The sequence below is a fragment of the Brachyistius frenatus genome, unplaced genomic scaffold (genome assembly GCF_029030835.1).
Source record: "Brachyistius frenatus isolate BFR_SWC_R1_liver_20210118 unplaced genomic scaffold, ASM2903083v1 Contig_416, whole genome shotgun sequence".
In the NCBI taxonomy this organism is placed as follows: Eukaryota; Metazoa; Chordata; class Actinopteri; family Embiotocidae; genus Brachyistius; species Brachyistius frenatus.
In genome coordinates, this window is record NW_027211015.1 from 137,526 (window position 1) to 158,409 (window position 20,884).

At 43.2% G+C, this 20,884-nt stretch overlaps 1 protein-coding gene across 1 annotated transcript; it reads right to left on the bottom strand.

The window, feature by feature from the left end:
- Window positions 1-396: 396 nt before the first annotated feature.
- lonrf2 (LON peptidase N-terminal domain and ring finger 2) lies at window positions 397-13,959 on the bottom strand. Its single transcript, XM_069725240.1, has 13 exons — window positions 13,695-13,959; window positions 12,379-13,406; window positions 8,709-8,827; window positions 7,704-7,826; window positions 6,788-6,943; window positions 5,800-6,025; window positions 4,823-4,922; window positions 4,514-4,628; window positions 4,032-4,153; window positions 3,514-3,700; window positions 3,230-3,364; window positions 2,930-3,079; window positions 397-927 (listed from the first exon to the last, which is right to left on the bottom strand). Exons 2-13 carry the CDS (start codon window positions 13,100-13,102, stop codon window positions 769-771), a joined length of 2,316 nt encoding a protein of 771 aa, XP_069581341.1. The 5' UTR covers window positions 13,103-13,406; window positions 13,695-13,959; the 3' UTR covers window positions 397-768.
- Between the last annotated feature and the right edge of the window lie 6,925 nt (window positions 13,960-20,884).

The window sequence follows — 20,884 nt, forward strand, 5'->3', positions numbered from 1 at the left end:
CAACAACAAAAAAAGGGGAAAACCTCAACATACTACAGTCTGGCTGGTACATTCACTTGTGCGTTGCCGTCATGCCGCGTGGTTTTCCTTCATATTTCAGTGGGTGAATTGTTTTGTTGTCACTCTCCATCTGTACAGTCGAGAGTTGTGAACGCGGGAGGCGGCGCGGCCGGCCGGCTTCTGTTAAATACTGCTCTGTTTATGTGGACAGACATGAATTCCTCTTGAGCCTGATGCTTTTTGGGATGACAGTTTGTTTTGTTTCCTTCATAACAGAGAGTCCTGCAAAACACCAAAAACTGACTCTGATCAAAGTGTCCCAGTGAAACTGGCTGATTTTCCCTCAAACTCAACACGAGGTGCGACGTCTCCTTCAGAGACGTGTCGCGTCTGGGGGAGGGAAGAGGGAGGGAGAGAGGGAGGGGGAGGGAGGGAGGGACGGACGGAGGGAGAGAGGGAGGGGGGAGGGGGAGATTTCTGGATAAACACGCAGATGAGAAACCAGAAATTCCCCTCAAACCGGCACCCTGACCGACCCGACGCTCGCGGCGGACACTTGTTCTCCAGAAAGGCCACCCGACCCACTCAGGAGATGGCGAGCGTCTGAGAGTGGACTGATGAGGGGGCGGACGTGTGAAAGAACGAGTGAACGCATGTTGGAATTAGTCAACGAGTCGGTCGGCGAACGGCCGCGCGAACAAATGAACGAACGAACTCTTTTCCGAGGTGCATAGGTGTCAGAGTGGTCCTCCCGAGCAGCTCCTCAAATCACCGCGGCCTCTTGCGAGTGACAAAGATGAGGACCCTTCGGATGGCAATGAGGCGGTCCCTGAGGGAGGTCATGGCCAGGATGGTGAGCTGGGCTCGGTTCTCCAGCGGAAGGACGGCGAGCAGCCACCAGCACCACGGAGGACCGCTGGGACTGGCCTGCAGGGGGACGAGACGCATTACGTGGGGTTAAACTCAAGTTTGACGGCAGCATCAGAAAACCTTCACCGACCACTCGGCTTCAGAGCGAGCGTGTCCCTGCGAGGAATCATTACAAAACGGCTTCCAAACAACATCACATTTCTGTGGCTTCCCAGCATGGAAGTATGTTTTCTTGGGACTGGTCAGCGGTTGAAGCGTGTCTGCCCGGCGTCGGGACACCACGAGGCTCCGCCAGATGATTACAGACGTAGAAAATGACTTCATATTTTGGACATTTGTATTTATGTTCTGCTTCGTATTAAAGGGTCACCACAACATGTTCGAGAACACTTTCTTTTTTTCTTTTTTTTTAAAGCAATTTAAGGCTTAAATCAGCCATGTGTGACGGCATTCTGTACGAACTATCAAAGGCCGCGGGGGAACACTGAAGCAGTGATGAAGACGAGAGCAGTCACTCCAGGAAATCGTAATCTTGCAAACGCAATAATCATTACGCATTTAACCAATCTCCACAATATTTGCTGGCGCTTGCTATTTTGCAAAATAACAATTTGTCCACATTTAAAGGTCCTTAGTTTGAGGACCTGCTGTCGGCAGGATGAAACAGCAAAACCAAAGGCGACACAGTTTGTGGGAAATATGGTCTTGTAATTTGAATCTGGCCGCCAATCATCACACTTCCCTTCATCAGTCTAATCATACCGTCTGTGATAAATGACATGAGTTTACGCGCCCTTGCAGTTACAAGAGATGCCACTTTTCTTCAGTGCATACAGTGTGTATTGAATCAATACTATTTAAAAAGCACTTAAAGCCGTTATTTTTCCAGAAGATGTGGCCTTTATGTATTAAATTGATTTATATTTACATCGGACTGTTTTGTAATATTTTGTCACTTTTAAGACCAAATGATATATATATATTTTTTTTAACTTTAAGGTCATGGTTAAAAACAAGATCAATATCTCCTGGTATTTCGGTGATGTGCAGTATGCGTATTATCATTGGAAGTGATTTAGATATGATGCTCTGTATTACGCGACACCAATTCCTGCAATTTGACTGCAAAAGCTGCCGCAAACTCGAGTATATTCGATTGTAAACAACCACAAAACAACTTTTGCAAGAACCCGGAGGGACTGAACAGAGAGCTCGGGTCGAAGTTTGGAAGGAACACGTGTCAGCTGTCTCTCCTTTCATCTGATGAGCCGGCTTTCTCACACAATGCCAAGTGTACTCGCGCTCCCAAATTCGTCTGTTTTTAGTCACAAACAGGCGGTCGAGTTCCCCGACTGACTGCGCAGACATTTCTTCTGCGCGTGCGGGTCCGTTACTGTCGGAGTAACTTGCTAACTCGGCAGGTTCTTCAGCGTTCCCGTCTTTGTTTGTGACCGAAGAGGAGACGTACGACTCTGGATCGCTGGATTTGTCACCCAGAACAACTACGGGGCGAATGTGTTTGTTCACAGCTTTCCATTGACTCGGTGTGGCATTCACCGTGTTTGCCGCGCAGAGACTCAGATCTGTTGTCAGTGTGAGAACAGGAAACAGGAAAGCCGGCGCAGCAGAGAGGGTTTGAGTGGAGAGCGACAGTTACGGCCAGAAGTCTCCTCACAGCTGAACGCCGCCGCCGCTGCTCTGCCGAGGACTGCAGCTTTAACGCCGCGACACTGAGTGGACACGGAGGGTTGCTGCTCACACTTTAAGTTAGTATGAGAGTTTAGTCTTAGCTACGCAACAAAATGATACATTTTTTATTTTTTGAATAAATCAGGTCTACTATTTGTTAAGTATCCCCAAAAAGAAAACAAAAATCTGAAATGAATCTGAATTTAGTGGCTCTCTTTACAACATAATCTTTGCGCTGAAGGCTGCAATCGGTGTTTTTAAAGCAGTTTCAGCAGATATCAGTCAATTAGCGATCTTGTGTCATCATTTATTTGTCTGTACTGACGTTTAAAACAAATGCGTGAAACTGTGGCACCGGGTGTTTTCTGACCTGCGGGTCCGGGTCTTTGCTGGGCAGATGTCCGAAGTGGCTGAGTATCTGACTCTTCATGTTGTCTTTCAGGGAGGTGAACCAGCTGTTGGCCTGATCGTACACAGAGTCATGCAGCTTCAGAAGCTCCACCAGCTCATTCCCCTGCACCTGAACACACGGAGAGCTTTTATTTTCGACTAAAACAAACAAAACTAAATCAGATCAGAGGAAAGACGGCATGCAGCGCACACAGTGATAAGCATCGACGACGAGCATGAAAAAAGAGGACGTTTTGTCCTGCGTCTGCTGCGAGCTCACCTTCTTGTCCTCCAGGTACTCGACCTTAGCCGTGTTGTAGCCGTCTCTCTGAGCATGGCTGAGGACCTTAAACCGCGACACTCCGATGGTATCGACCACCGAACGGCCGTCGGGAAAGAACTTCACATCTTGCACCTGAAACAGTTTATCTCGTGTTTACACTGACAGAATCTCTCCGTTGACTGCATGAAGCAGGGTGAGATGAACAACAACAACAACAACAACAACAACAACAAAAAGTCTGAGTCTGTAACGTCTCGTTTGAGCTCCAGACACAAACTCACCTGCAGCATGCAGCCGTAGTCGGCAAAGCCTTTGAGCTCATCGGCTATGCACATGCCGAACTGCTTGGTGCCGGTCTCCATCGAGCGGCGAATCATGAGGCGGTAGCGTGGCTCAAACACGTGCAGCGGGCAGGGGATGGTGGGGAAGGCCATGGTGCACACGAAGATGGGCACTCCCTGGTTCAAGCTGCAACACAGAGCAGAGAGGTCGGTGTCACCGGTGTTTCATGTGCATCGGAAAGGTTTCGATATTGACAATGTCTCATTTTATGCGTGCAGAGTCACGTCATTTATAATGCACATTTATATATCTCAGATTGACCAGAGTGCAGCGCAACATCAGGCAGAAATAAAGCAAATCGGACACACTTGAAACAATTAAGCGAATCAAAACAAATTAAGCAAGAAATCCAAATTGAAAGAAAGCCAAAACAACATTCAGTCAAAGCAATACAAAGCATAAACATGAGCAGTGACTAATATCCCCCCCAAAAAACTCAATTCAAATTCAAACTGACTTGGACAGCTCCTTCATCTCCTCTTCATGGATTTTCTTCCTCTCCGCCAGCTCATCTCCTAGGTAACGCTGAAGGATCTCCTCCATCAGCAGGGTCTTGCTGTAACCCCTGGTGGCCAGATACTGTAATAACAACACGCAAAAGACCATGAATGTGCTATTTCCACCATACTACCTCGTTGTTTACCGTCATTTAATCTGTCAAAATGTTCTTGATTCAATGTAATAATTCTTTAGCCAACAAAACACAATGAAAACAGTCACTACAAACCAAATTATTTTTGTCCAATAAACAGTCCGTACTTCTACGATATTACTTTTACAATGACATAAAACAGAGAACAAAAAAAACAACAAAAATGCTCACATTTTAGAACCAGAAAACTTTGGTGTTTTTCACAGAGAAATGATGAACTTTTATCAAGCGGTGGCATCCCGTTTTGAATAATGAGTATTTGGACCGTATAAAATATGGGTGTGTACCTCAGACATATTCTCCTTGCACAGGGGGCAGTTGGGGTTGTGGTCCAGGCAGCGCTCCAGACATTTGAGGCAGAAGGTGTGTCCACAGGGAGTGGCCACGGGCTCATAGAACAATCTGGAGGACAAACGACCACGAGCTCACAACCCAACGCCAACATGCTGCACCTGCTACCACCGAGCCAGATATCCTGACCGTACGCACATACACGTGGTCATGACGCAGTCGATAACACTTAGCAGGTATATTTTTGCTCTTAGTCGTGAGAAGTGTAAGTGCAGGTTTCCGTGTGTGGGACTGTGTGTAGTCACCTCATGCAGAGCGAACACTCCATGTCTCCGCTGTCCAGCAGCTCAGCAGGGAACGTCCTCCCTCCACAAACTGCAGCCGTCTGACAGCCGGTCGCCTCGTCTGCGTGACAAAACCACAAATCAGCCCGGCTTCTCGTGTGTGCTGTACAATCCACGCGTGAAGCGTTCGAGGTCATTTTAAAACCACAGTTTGGTGTCCTATCCTCTTCTTTTTTTTTTTTTTTGACTCACACGAAAGTCGCATTACATAATTGATTTTTTTGTTTGTTGCGTAAGCAAAAATGACCAGGATTTATCCATCTTGTAATAACCATTTATTGGAATCGTATTGTGATTATAATGAGGTTCAGATCACAGCAGTCATTTTCAAAGTCATTTAAAAATAATAAATGACAGAATTACATATAAACGGAACTGATCGACTAGTAAAATAAAACTAATACAATTTTAGCTATTTGGTCAATTTCAAAGCAGATCAAAACAACAATTTTGGTGTAGATTAAAAAGCTGCACTGACAGTGAACATGATGTTTTCTGGCAAGAATAGTACCAAACATGCAGGCAGATCACAGGATGACGCAGCATTTAACCGTTACAGCCAAAAAGGGCATTTCCATCAACTTAATGACACAATACTCAGTGAAGAAAGTCGGTCCTTGTACTACTTGTACCGTTTCCTGCATTCACTGGGTCATTGCTAATGATTGTCGACAACCTTTAATGATTTATTTTACTGATTGGTAGTCTGCACTGGTTGATACATTAAACAACCTTAGAAAAAAAAACAAAAAAAAACTAAAGCTTAAAGATAAAGTGGCACCTCATCAGTGACACCACTCAAATATAGTCAATATTACATTACAATAAAGTCATTGAATTGGAGGCAGTGATGGGATAGTTATGGATTATTACTGGATGTGGATTGGTTGTCTTGTAAAGGCTGAATAATTTAGTTTGAAATTGCAACGCAAACTCACTAGGTCTGAGAAGTTTGGAGGGGGGGTTGAAGGTTGCCGAAGGTCTGTCGCTGCTGTGTTTCCTCTTAAGGCCACTGGGGGGTGCTGGCAGTGCAGCTAAAACGTGGGACAGGCTCTTGGTGCTGCCCTCCCTTGCAGCTGGGTCCGATTTACCAGGAGACAGGACACAGAGTCTGGAGGACGAGTCGTCCACTGGAGCACTTTTACTTGCACTGAATTCCGAGTCCTGGATAAAGAGACGCGCGCACACGCACACGCACGCACACACACACACACACACACACACACACACACACACACACACACACACACACACACACACACACACACACACACACACACACACACACACACACACACACACAGAGAGAGAGAGAGAGAGAGAGAGAGAGAGAGAGACACACCGGTAAGCGTGTTAGGCAGGGAGTATTATAAAGGGATGATCATTTTGACGGGACCTTCATTCAACATGTTGAAAAGTGTCCATGTATCAAGACACAATACATTTTTCTATATGTCTCAAATGAAATGTTATACTTTGCAAATGTGGAAAATGACCCTTTGAGACGCTGAAGTGCATTCAGATTACTGGAGTTCAAATAATGGGGTGGATGATGTGGTCCTGAAATAATATCACAACATTTCAGCAGTATTTCTGCGATGACAATATTCTCACCGATATGACAAAAAAAAAGAAGTAATTATTCATTTCAAATGCATACATTTGCAACTTAATACGTGTTATAGATATAGGTTAGCACAAAAGTAACAGTTTACCTTCAAATGTTGAGTACAAACTAAGATATTACTGTTGCTTGTTGCACATGTGCAGCGGTCAAAATACACTCGGTAAAATGTGCTCAAATATAAACTGTCCAACAACTTGTGTACCTTTTGTGTGTGTGTGTGTGTGTGTGTGTGTGTGTGTGTGTGTGTGTGTGTGTGTGTGTGTGTGTGTGTGTGTGTGTGTGTGTGTGTGTGTAGTAACCTGTGAGGAGGATCCCGGTTTCTGCGTGAGCGGCCTCAGGGACCTGAGCAGGGCCGGGGGTTTGATGAGCCGGGTGGCCAACCCCCCCTGCAGAGGGTGCAGCGGCGTTGGCAGATCCTCATTGTCAAACACGGAGTTGAAGAGCTCGCTAAGGACCTGCAGAATAAAACAGGACAAAGCACTCGATTCATGTTCACAACCCACGCACATAAGAATAAACAAGTGCCACTGATGACTCAGACTTGTCTGTACTTGAATGTGTGTCCTTTCTCTATTTCTCTGAATAGATGCAACAGCAGCCACACTATGCATTGTAAAATTTACCAACAGCACTCACTACATTTATTTTAGAAATTAAAAGGTTTTTTTTAGTTGTAAGGCAATTATTATTGGGTTTTATTATTATTATTTTCCCATAAAAAGTAGTTTTAAGGATTCTGCCCGATATCCTGAGTGAGTTATTGGTTGGCCGAGTTCATCATCTGATTTAGGCCGATCACAGATATATTGGGATCGGTGTTAATGTTGTATGTGCATCAAAAGGTATATGAACATGTTATATCAAGACATTATTATTATGATTATGATTTGTATTACTATTGTAAGACCACCATCAGATATTTCTATACCTTTCAAAAGAGTTGGCTGTCTTTTTCATATCTTGTTTTGCATGACCTCGAGAAATCCTGGACTGGGCTCGACTGTTGTGACGATACGAGACTATGAGACAGTATTTTTAAAGCTCAGCTATCTGACTCACTGAATCAATAAACATAGAAACTTCTTTGTTTCTCTGTTGTCTATTTCCAACAAAACTCATTACAATATTGAGATATATGTTTTGTTATTTATTTAATTTTTTTAAATGATTGTCCTTTTTGAAGGCAAATGAGACATTCAAATGGAACCGGCGTACCTTCTGAGCCTCCAGTTTCACTTTGGTCCAGTCAGGCTTCAGAGCAACACACAGGAAGTACTCCTGCAAGGCCTCATCGTTCCGGCCGGCTTTACTCAGCGCCGTGGCTTTCAGACAGTGAGCCTAAAATAAAGAAAATAAGTGTGATTAAGGCGCTCAGTGACGTGCAAATACACAGAGTCAACCTCATAATCACGCGTGTTGAGCGGATCCAAACTACTGGGTATGACTTTACTGCTGCTCTGACAGAGACCACATCTCTACCATGGGATGTCAAAAGCTACTGCCAAGATACACATTTACAAGTTGCAGCATCTTGTTCTTTCTATTGTAAAAAAACATACTGCGATTTAATACATTGGAAACTGTTGTAATGTGACTGACTAGAGAATGTTTTTGTTGCTTTATGCCAAGGTGGTTACCTTTAAGCTAAGCAGTTAATATTCAGACTGGGGATCATTTGCAAATAGACCAAATTTTGGCCTAAAATTAAAAGAAATTACACATTCAATACAGTCCAACTCCTCCACTTTTTTATTTTTTATTTATTTACTTAATAAAAATGTATTTCTATCCAGAGTGTGTCTTATGACACTACGACTAAATTTAAAATAAAAACTAATGAAAAACAAATGAATAAAAGTTTGTCTTTGAAACTTATTGGGAGAACAGTCAGCACACAGTTTCATTTTCTAATGAATATGAAGAAGCTTGTTGATCTTGTTGAGCAATTTCTCCACATGTTTGTGTTATTTTAGTGAAAGCGTACTCTGCTGGCCTGTTAACTGTTAACCTGCAGCAGACCGGGTCGTCTGGCAGAAGTGGAAATACATTTACTGATTCTTGTCAACATGCAATTCAAGGAAAAGATGAACAATCATTTGTATAGTAAAAACAAATGATTTCCTCATGGGGAAAAAAACAAGAGTAGGCCTTGAGCGTGCATGCCGGGTCTACATCTGACTCAAGCATATTTCATTTTCAAATTTTAAATTTGTGTCTCACCTTTGTCCAGAGAGGTTTTATCCTACAAAGGCTGTTGGCATCTTGCACTGCCTGGGTGAAGTTCCTCATCTCCACGTGCAGCTCAGCCCGCTGATACAGCAGTCTGCCTGACGAGGGCACTACATACCACAGGAAAACACACATCAGCTCGGGGGATAATGCTCCAGGGGATTGACTGGTTATTCAAGGTCTGGTAGAAGTAGGGCAATAATGTAACATGTGGCATAAGACCGGTTTCACGTGTTAGAGCTCTTTGTAACTTCGATGGCGACTCCAGTTACTCTGATATCAATCCGACCAGTGGGACAAGTACAATTAGCCTTGTTTACGTAAAGCCTGGTCAAATGATCAAACTGTGCGTCACATTAGCAAATGTTACACAGTTTATGCGCCCGTGTTGCACTGACGTCTCTCACCGCCATCACAAGGTCCAGCCTGGTGAGTATTGAAACCACTTCGATGACATGGGTTTAATCAACAGCTGATCATAACATTTTGAAAAGTGTAAAAACCCATCTGACAGTTAAAAATAAACAAATAAATAATAAATATGTATACTTAATAAATAATCGTGATTTCAGAACACTATTAAAAATTGAACAAGACTGCAAAGAAACAGGAGAAAAGTCCTGCAGGAGTTTAGCTCTCACCGTTTCTTTTCTTTTTTTTTTTTTTTTTTAGTAGATGTTTACATTTCAGTGTCTGTGTGGGTGTCTTGTAGCTTTAATCATGAAACCAAACGAGTGTGCACAGGACAATGTCTCTCTGGAGCTCACTAAATTTATGACCTTTAGTGGTTTAGCTTCAAAAGAAAAACATGTTTTTGCCTTTTGGCACTTTGTGGCTGGAACTTTGGATTCTTTGGAAAGAAATTAGAGAAACCATTTTCCAACAAGCTGGCTCGCTCATAGAGAGACCGTCTAGCCTGAACAGAGTCAGCTGAGGTCCGCCCAAACAACGGCCCAAACACCAACAAATATGTACACATCCCCAATAGATGATGCAGAAACACTACCGAGAGAAACCTGCTTCTATCAGCATAGTTTCGTTACACCTACATCGGATTTTTCTAGTTCATTTTTATCAATCTAATATTATTTCAAAAGTGTGTAGCTGTTCACAGAATTCATAGTTTGGTCTGTCTTTTGGAAAGTTTGTACCTGTGTGTGTTGTATTGCATATAAATTCTGGCAGATGAAAATTGTTTGTGCCCACATGCGGTAAGCCTAAAGGACATATTTAACAAGCAGTACCATCACTGTTGTTACAAACGTAAATCTGAAACCCGCCCGGGTATTTTCTGGGGCTCTGAATCTACAACTCTGTGTTGTATGGATGGCTCTAACCTTTCTGGAGGTTCACGTGATATTAAAAAAATACATCAAAAATAAGTCACATAACACTTCCCTGTGTTGCATTTTCTTCATGTAGCTCTAAATCTCCAAATGCTGCAGTTGGATGAAAAAGGGCTGCAGTCTTCTCGATGTAAACAGGAGGAGGTGTTCACTTTAATCGGGTACTTACAGATTAATCCACAGTTAAGATTTTGGCCAATGTAAGCTTTACAGATACCAACCACTACTCCTCCAAAATAATTACAGATGTATATTTGCCTAGTTTACTGTATTTTGCCACTGCATCAGTGCACATAATTGACATTTCTTCTTTTTTTTTAAAATTATTATTGTAACCATCAATAGGGGTGGGACAACGTCAGATATTTACAAAGGCTTAAAAAAAAAAAAAAAACGTCTTGGTTCATATCTAGTCATAATCTTATGTTAACAAACAGTAATCTGATCCATAATAATGTCCTAAAAAAACACACAGACGGGATCACTGTGAACATTATGCCAATACATCAACTTGTTTTTATGATTTTAGAAAACAAAGAAGGCTCAGAAGTAATGTCAGTGGTTATGGGTGTGAGATGTAATCACGGGCCAACACGGCATAATTACAACAGTTATTGGTCGACCTCAAAGGCAGAACAAATCCAAACAAGACGGCATTGTTCAAGTCTGTCCCAGTTGTCTCAGCTGCACTTTACAGGTACGCTGAAGCAAAATAAACTTGGAAGGGATTCTTCACTGTATCGAGTTCACTGCATGATTGTGGCAATGTATTAGAGCAACTATGGTGGAAAGAGGAATAAGGTAGTTCATTGAGCTGGATGTGTTTTAACAGAAACTGTTCCTGACCTACATAACCCTCATACCTTCTCACCAGTTGTTTGGCAACACAAGAGAAAATAAGTAGGAAAGATCTAGAAAGAGCAGTCACAAGAAAGTACCCTTGTACCCAGGAAGGATATCTTTTTTTTTCTTTCTTTTTTTTAATCATGCCTTTGCTTTTCTCCTTCCTGAAAAGTTCCAACAATTTATTTCTTTTTGATTTTTAGGGAATATTGATCACTTATGTAATCCTAAAATTTCTGCTATAAATAATCTAAAACTACAAGAAAAAGCTGTGGCTGTAGGTTGTATGTTGCACCTGTTCATTTAGCTCCCTCACACACTAGACATATCAGGACAAGTGGCAGATTACAACCACAGGGAAAAAGAATTTGCCTTAAAAGGCAAACATTGGACAAGAGGTGTATTTCTGCAGAAATGATGAGTCCGTTCCACTCATCCTACATCACAGATACCAGAAGGCCTGCCGTCGTTGTTGGCAAAACATAGGCTGGCAGTGACCAAGCTGTGAAAGCACTCTGCCCTCTTGTCACCCGGAGTCCTTCCCAAGACAGAAAGCGTGAATTAATATTGATTTGGGGAGAGAAATATCTGAAATGGTGCCACTGGTATACCGGTGTATGTTCCTGTTTACCGAGCTCCGATTTCAAAATGTTCTGAACCAAAATGAGTGAATACCTGAGCTAACCGGTGGTTTGGCAGAAGATGAATCTTAAAAAATGCCTCTAATAAGTAGGCCAAACTGTGAAACAGGAGATAAGCCCTGGCCAATGATTAATGAAGCACGCTGGCATACTTTATTTAATGAGCTAATATTACAGAACGTTCTGTATTTTGTTCGGGAAGCATCTGCTTAAGTGCTTAAACAACTCTAAATTAAAAGCAAATTAAAGTCTTAAACCAAGTACTTTTCTAATGTAGTATAAGCTACATATAGCTCATGACCATTACTTTTCCCCAAATGTTATCCAAAACAGCTTATGAAACATACCCAGGAAGGGGAGGGGTGAGGCTGATGTGCGAGCCAGTCTGTCACAGCTAAGGAACGCATTCATGCATTTAGCACTCGGAAAATAAAACAACATTTTGTTGATATTAAACAGATCAAACAACAGAGGACTTGTCGTCCAGAGAACTGCACATACGTTACTTCCTCATAGCAGCTCTATGGAAGCACGATAACGCTGCAAAGCATAAATAGACCGCGGGGTTTGAATGTGGCACTGAAAAGCAGAAGATCAGATGTGTGCCACTTAGGTAATGAAGGTCGTGAGTCATATAACGCCTGACTTCAGAGCAATCCAGAAAGGTGGGAGTGGCGCCGCCTGTCGGTGACACCGGGAAGTTAGACTGCAAAAACTGGGTCACTTGTGCACAACTCTACAGTTTGAACTGCAATCTTTCCCATTTAACACAAAAAAAACAACAACAACAACCGGGTACATGAAATATGTGTGTTTGCTGTGCACTCTTACCCAGGTCCACTGCTGCATCGTACTTCTCCAAGGCATCCGAGAGCTTCTGCGTTTGCCAGGAAAGCTCTCCTTCGATCCACAGTTTTCTGGCTTTACTCTCCTTTGCAAACAGTTTGTCCAGCAGGCTGCTGAGAACCACGTTGAGTCGTCGGCCGTTCGGCAGTCGCTCTTCATTGCTCCAGTTTTGTTTGCAGTGTATACAATCTTTGACGGAGTCGTCCTCGATGCAGCGTTTGCAGAAAGTGTGTCCGCACTCCACGGTTGTGGGCTCGTGGAGCAGACACCTGCAGAGGCCACAGGAAAACAAGTCCAGGGCTTCACCCTCCTCGCTGTCCCCGTTGTTTTGAAGCCCGTCTTCCCCGTCGGACGTCACCGGGATGTCCAACTCTTTCTCGCGCAGAGTCCGAGCGATGGTTTCCACCAGGACGGGAAGCTCCTCCGGGCGCAGTTTTCCGAGGCTGGCCGCTGTGCAGTACGAGTCCAGGGCCTCGGAAACCCGCCCGGCGCGGGCGAGAGAGTCGGCCTTCCTCAGACACAAGCCCCTGTCCGGTGTCTGGAGGTCTGCGAGTTGGGAGCTGTAGATCTCCGCGGCGAAGTTAAAGTCCCCGGCCCGGCCGGCCTCCTCGGCCACCTCCAACATTTCGGGGCAGAGCCCCTTAGCCCCGGGGTTGGACAGCGGGTGGACGAAAAGCTCGCCCTGATGAGGCCTTATTCCCGTTTCCATCTTCTTGGGAAAAAATAAAATAAAATCTGACACTTCAGATGATGAAAACTGTTCAAAGATAGTCTGGCAGACGAGACTCCCCGCGGTCAGAAATCATTCCCCCCCCCCCCACACACACACACACAGACTACCGGTGTTGGTGGTCGTTGAAAAGCAGGTGAGGACCACCTCCGGTCCGTGAGACCTCACCGGGCCGCCGGTGTGACATCGCTGCTCCGCTCACACCGGCTCCACCTTCGTGGAGGTCGAAGGTCGGCGTTGTTCACTGTCCGAGCCGGGAGCCCTTCAACAGCGAGGAGGGAGTCTGGCAGCACACAAAACACGCGTTTTATTACACGGAACCGAGTCGACATTTTGAAATAAAATCCTCCGAGCTCAGCGAGTAAGAAGCTTATTTTACTTTTGCAGTTAATCGTCCTACTTTGTGGTGAAGACAATACAAACTTAACGAAGACCGAGCTCAGGGTTACAACAACTTCACAGGTCATGAAAGCATCTTTCTGACATTATCTTGACATTATCTTGATATTATATGTATATTATACATATATTATATATATAATATATGTATAATATGATGACGTCTACAGACCTCCAGGCTCGTCTCTGCTCCGTGAAGCGGCACCTGATCACCTGTTTTCACACAAGAGTCTCCGGGAGAGAGCCAGCGGACGCCGGCAGCCGCTTTGCCGCCGGTTGAACTCTTTTCGACCGGATATTCCGAAACCTTCGTGTCTCGACGGGTCCGGGTGTCATGTCCCCCTTTTACAAGACCTGAAAAACCCACGTAAACAGAAAGCGGCCACCGAGGGACTCCATCTTGGCCGCCTCACCAGCTAGCTCCATCCGCTAAAGGTTGCTGCTTCGCGTTTCAGATACGATTCGCCCAAGCGAGCGCCGGGAGACACGTGACACGCCAGACGGGTTCCTATTGGCTCGTTATGTGGCCCACTTATATAACGCCTTGATATTGTATAACCTCCCGGAGACGCGCTGCGGGCTTTAACCAAAACAACTTCACAGTTGTTCCTTCTTTTCGGTGTTTTTACGCGTGATATCACAATGAGATGCCTTCAGGTACAATGACAGCGAGCAATTTCGGAGGATTTATCACTGTCCTCGGTTAACTCTTAGTTGGCCTGTCGTGGGATTGATTCATAGTTTTATGTAATGTTTTATATAAGTACTGTCTCGGGTCTGGTTTAGGAGTTTAAATGCGGACAACATGCCATGACTCAGCCAGAACGAAAAAAAAGAAAAGAAGAAGAAGCAGCAGCCTGGTCCCAGATCTCTTCTTTTGGATCATTTTAAGCTTTTTGCGGGGCCAATTAAATACGCAGGAGAGCTGTGACCCAGTTCAGAGACTTAGAATCCAAACGGATTTGGATCCTTTCAGAGGCTGCACGGACTGAGCCTGCCACTACCTAGTGCCCCCACCACATCCACACGTACAGAAAATGAGAACAAAATTATAATCAGTTTGAAAATGGGTAATAATGATGTCTTGAGCTTGGTTGAGGCTTGGTTTGCGTGGAGATTCACAACTCATAAAGCCTCTTCCAGCTCCCAAAGTGAAGCGGCCCGAGTTGCAAGACCTGTGCCCGACTTAGGTTACCTCAAAAGCAGCCTGCTTAAATTTTATAAATTTTTGAGGGGGCTGATGTGCACGTTAACGCAGGAAATGATGTAGCTAGAGGAGCAAATCATAGCTGAGAGCAAATAAAATCAAATTAACCTTAACCTCGGCAATTTCTCAGAAAACCTGAAATAAAATAAAAATGTTTGGAAATTTGACATTAAAACTGTGTGGGTGATTTCTAAGCATAGTGTTGCGCAAAATGGTGATTGAAATGAATAATTCTTATTAGAACATCCATTCATCATCTATACCAGCTTTATCCTGAACAGGGTCAAGGGGGAGTGTGTGTGTGTGTGAGAGATGCATGTTTTTGGATGGTTGGAAGAAGCCGGAGTCCCCGGATTCAAACCAGGAACCTTTTTGCTGTGAGGCGACAATGCTAACCACTGCACCATGCCCTTATTAGAACAACAGTGTACATTTACTTTATCACTTTATACATTATGGAAATGGGGCACATGTAAAGTGTATCACTGTAAATGAACTGGGACAAGTGCGCTACCAGGATTTGGTTGACATGTGTTCAGCTTTGTTACAGAGAACAAACGCTCCACGTGATGACTGTTTTAACTCTTTAAAAAAAAAAATCTGTAATTCACAGATGTTTGAAGTTGTAAAGTCTTTTAGAAAGACTAAAATCTTTAATCGGAATGAAATCAGGAGTTTAAAATCACTTTATAGCCTATTTCTCACTCCGATCTTGGAAGTATCCACTCTACTTTGCAGGGGAGGAATTGATTGAATTAATTAAAGGAATTATTAAATTTGTTTCCCCCCATTTTTTCAACTGCATTTATCTATTTCTTTGTATCACAAATGACTACATTGATCATTGATCATTGCTGAATGTCTTGCAGCCAATCTTAGAACATAAGCTGCAATTTCTGGTTAGCGTTTTGAACTGCTGCCATGACATCATGGTCAAACGGTAATCCTGCATGGAATCTGTAAACACGCAGGTCTTGAAGTAAAGCTGGTCACCAATCAGTGAAAACCCACGAGGTCGTAATACATTTTTAAATTCAGCATATGTAATCTCATAATTATTATTCTGTCAGCCTTATGTTATTTAAAGATGCTGTAAAGTAGAAATGAAAATGAGTTTTAAGTTCATCACACCACAGAAGTATGGGTTGTTAACTACCCATCTAAATTTGAATGAAAAAAAAACCTGACAAGTATATTAAATTAGGGTTCATAAAATCATCAGTCTTCTCTGCTCTGAGACTGAGGGGGCGTGTCCTGAAGGAGCTGAAGCTCCGCCCCCTCGCTGGAAGGTGTTCAGTGTCCTGTAGGACAGTCCTGTGGCTGCAGTTCTTTTCCCCACTAAGCGGTCCGTCTGACATCCAACCTCTCGGTGACTTTATGCATGATGTCCCACTGGTCCTCTGTCTCTCTGGTGGACGGAGCAGCCTGCTTTATGAAAACAGAATAGAATCAGAATTTATTTGTCCAATGAGTGAAACATACAGATGCATATAAATCCAGCTTGTCCCCCTGAGCTGTAACAGGAGTCAAACTGGACACCAGAGACAGAAGACAGTGAGTCTCCAACTACTTCTAACGCACCTGCATTACAATAGTGGAGATAATAAGAGCGGAGGAGTTGATTTGGTTCTGTAACGACTGCAACATGAACAACGCTGCATTATATCACATCAATTCATTATATCACATCAATTCATTATATCACATCAATTCATTATATCACCTCAATTCATTACATCACCTCAATTCATTACATCACCTCAATTCGTTATATCACCTCAATTCATTATATCACCTCTATTCATTATATCACCTCAATTCATTATATCACCTCTATTCATTATATCACCTCAATTCATTATATCACCTCTATTCATTATATCACATCAATTCATTATATCACATCAATTCAAACTTTGAACCTGCTCAAGTTGAGCCGAAAGTCTTTCTCTTCCACTGATGTCCCTCCGCCTCCTCCTCCTCCACCTCCTCCTCTTCCTCCACCTCCGCCTCCTCTCTGCAGCCTCCTCCACATGTAGTTGGGCTCGTTTATCCGGACCGGTACCGGTACATGTAACCGAGAGGGTCGCTGATTGTAACGTTACACCGGAGTACAAAACCAACAACCCTCATTAATGGGGAGGACTAGATCTCCTCTGGTCCATGTTCACCATCACCCCGACATGTAAAATACAGAGTTACATATATTATAGTTCCTTATCGGAGCTATATTGAGCCCCGCCTAAAAAAAAACCTGAGCTGAAGACAGATGAGAAACTGTTCAATGGTCTAACTCCACATTTCAGTGCAACAAAGTTTTCTAGCTTTGCACATGCTTTAAGCAACTCATTTCACACGTATATAATGTACTGAGAAGCAAATCATGGAATTTGATTTACAGCATCTTTAAGCCTCAATTCCAGCTAATGTCATTACCTGAGTTCAATACAGTTCTTTCAACTTTTGAGTGTGAACTCCAACATGTAAACCATATACTGGATACAACAAGGTCTACATCAGCACATGTAGACTCCAGCGTACTCTGGAGTTAATGATTGGCTACTGATCTGAATGTTGACCCCAAATATAGCCCACTGTAGATCTTTGGGGATAAATAACTGATTCATAAGGCATGTTTACAGTCACACACTGTAGATGACTTTTCATAACTTGATTAAATGTAAACTTGCACCATTAGATACTCTGTAAATTCCCACAGTAATTTAAAAGAGAAATGTGGAGTCAGGTCTATACTGATTGTTTTCTTGGAGTGCAGACTGCTGTGTGTATTTGTTGGAAGGTTGACGGCAGCAAAGATCTGAAATGGAGGTTTAGTTTGGGGTCCATGGTTGTTTTTTGACTAAGGGCCTACGGGTAAGATTCATGTTAAATGTTTTGACTGCCAACGGTTTCAGCTTTTTGGACTTCTTTATTGGGCCGGTCCACCCAAATTACAAAAACAAAGAAGCATTTTTCCTTCCTCACACTAATGGTATCAGATAGGCTCATCGCCTCTATTCTCTCTTTCACTCTCCATGCATTATTATGCCACCACTGCATCTCATTAACTTGATGCCTTCTCTCTCCTGTAGTTTTGTGCGTTGTCTGCTGGTATCTGATCTATGGTACCGGCTTTACTAACCTACCCAGTGTCTATTGTTTGTTGTCTGTCTACGCAGATGGCCGCCCACCTCTGAGCCAAGTTCTGTTGAAAGTTAAGGCAGTTTTTCCCTCCAGCGGTTGCTCATGCGGGAATTATTGGGATTTTCCTATATAATGTTGTTTGGTTCTGTGTTAAAGTGTCCTCATATGACTTATGTTATGGTTTGGTGTTTTATAAATAAAACTGAATAGAATTTAGTCTTAATTAGTCATGACTCTTTGAGGTCTTCTGCTTTAATCCCATTAAAATGATGAACAGGATCTTGTTTGTTGACCTCAAAATAAATGAAAATTGACACTTAAAACACCGGTTGTATCTCCTCCCAGCAACAGTGACCTGATTGATTTGGATTATAGTCCTCAGTTTTCATTGCGAATATTTCTTTAATAGGATGTATTATAATTATAACTCTTAACAAGGTGTGTGGAGTAATCCAGATTGTCTTTCTGGAAATATATTGTTGGAGTTTTCAATGTTTTGAGCAGAAATCTGAATTATTGTCAGTCTATTCAGTGTATTTCAGATGATGCAGAAACATACAAATCTCAAAATCTATAGGTAAATACAAGTAAAACATAATACTTGTAGAAATACACAATAATACGTGTCCTGTGAAAATGTTGCTAAAATCAACAGGCATAAAGATGTAAACTGCAGGTTTGACAGCTGATATTTTAATGTATTCATGTAAAAATGCTTCAGTGAAATGAACATCATTGCAGTGCAGCAAAGAAATGTGTACCAATAAATCTTGTCAGTATATAACAGCTCAGAATAAAACTTCCCTCTTGAGGAACACTTGCAGAGTTGTATAAGGATCACAAGAGTCTCTGTGACTCATTTCCCAGACACATCATAAATCCGTAGCTTTCCTTTACAGTATAACCAACACACTCTGCAGGAACTGTGTTTGTGTACTTGTACTTTATTTTTGAGGACTAGTTGCGGTTTAAGACCATCGTAGTGAGAACATTTTAAGAAAGTGATGACATTTTGGCGATTCTTCACATCCTCACTCTCATTCAAAGAACTGTTTGAGGGTTAAGACTTGTTTAGGGGTCAAGTTTACAGTTATGTTTTGGTTATGGTTCAGCACCGATTGTGATTGTTAAGGTTAGGGTTTATAAGACACGACCACATGCATGGCATAAAGATAGCCGCCTGTCCGTCCGTGTGTGTGTGTGTGTGTGTGTGTGTGTGTGTGTGTGTGTGTGTGTGTGTGTGTGTGTGTGTGTGTGTGTGTGTGTGTGTGTGTGTGTGTGTGTGTGTGTGTGTGTGTGTGTGTGTGTGTGTGTGTACACGTACAAGTTGTTATTTCCTTATCGAGACCTTTCCCGGTATAAACATACATTGTCGAGACCAGGAGTCTTCATGGGGACCAAAGTCTGATCCTAATGAGGCATGACCTCATTTCTGAGGTCCTGGTTAAAGTTTGTGGTAATATTTGAATTACCAAGGCAGGAATTGGTTATTGTTATGGTTTGGGTTAACCTGTTCATATTAAATTGGAAGTCAATGTCCTAACAAGGATATCAGTGCAAACTTGTGTGTGCTGAGGAGTTGTAACCAAAAGGAGAGGCAGCTCTAACAGGATGAATGTCTTGATATGATAAAACATAACATACTCTAACCTGAGCAGTAACACAGGCACAGATATGTGTAGAGACATATACCATCCAGGCACGCACCTGCATTGATATACAAATACACACCTCAGGGAGAGACAGTCATTGGTTGATGGTGATAGGGAGTGTCGCGATAATAACCGTTTTTCGTGCTGCCTACTTTTGCTTTCTATCAAATGAGACAGCTTGAGTGACCCACAATTCAAATATTAATTCTTGGGGTTTTGTAATTTCTTGACACAGATCTTGTAAACAGAATGTCAGGATCCCTGTCTGACCCCGTGTTTTAAACTTTGTTCCTCTCTTCTCCTCGTGTGTTCTGTCATTCCCGTTTGTTGTGGTCTGCCATGTGCTTGGTGTTTTGTTCCGTTTTTCTCCACTGCCCGCCTCCAGACACGACCCACGGCCACTCCCCTGATCGGTCTGCTCAGCTGCCGGCCATCGAGTTGATCACCTCGGAGGTCACCAGTCAGCTCTGGCCTGTAAGTCCTGCATCAATCCACGGAGATCGTAATCAACGTCAACTGCTGCTCCCAGTGTCCCGCCTCTGGTTCCTCCACATCCGTCTCGCTGCTGCTCCACCAGTGCGGTTCGGACTCAGCCCCAGCAGGAGAGCTCTCTCTCTCTCTCTCTCTCTCTCGCCAGCACACACACACACACACACACACACACACACACACACACACACACACACACACACACACACACACACACACACACACACACACTCCGGACCACTGGACTCCGCGTCACTGTTAAACCCTCACACTCGGACTCACCTTCAGCCTGGGAGACTTCCGGTCTTCTCCTGCCTCCACAGCCTCAGCTCAGAAGAGACTGCGGATTATACATTCACACTCCAGCTACAACTCCTGTTTACGATAAAACATTCCATTTTATTCTCACCATCTGCGCCTCTGTCTGCTCTTAGGTCCACCACCTGCCTCATAACACAGAAAAGATGGAACGCTTCGTGCCAAAGCCTGTCAGTTAATTGTGTCAGCACATGAGGTGTCAAAAATTAATCATTTTCCTTCCATTACTCAGCCAAACTGAGGGTGAAATTACACCAAGGCAAGTAGCAATTCAGGAGGATGTGAAGGCAGACGCTTTCTCTGTGTACGTTCAACCTAAACACCTCTGCTCTCCCAAGAATAGAAACAACCAGCTGCCAGCAACAAGGCATCTTCACCCATATTTATAGATTTTTCTCCTCTTCAGGTCAAATTAAGTACTTTGACTGTGAAACTCTACAGTTGTTATATAAAAAAAAAAAAAAAGAAACAAGGTTTCTGATTCACTGGTAATACCAGAATACAAAAGAGCATAGGCTAACGTGATAGTGTAAATCTTAAAGTCCCAAAGTT

Bases quoted from the DNA above. Each gene is read 5' to 3' on its own strand.
- lonrf2 (XM_069725240.1), bottom strand. From the start codon at position 13,102: ATGGAAACGGGAATAAGGCCTCATCAGGGCGAGCTTTTCGTCCACCCG. The intron at 4,923-5,799 runs GTGAGTTTGCGT...TTTGTCACGCAG, and splicing joins CTCCAAACTTCTCAGACCTA to ACGAGGCGACCGGCTGTCAG. The intron at 928-2,929 runs GTCAGAAAACAC...GTCCCCCTGCAG, and splicing joins GCAAAGACCCGGACCCGCAG to GCCAGTCCCAGCGGTCCTCC.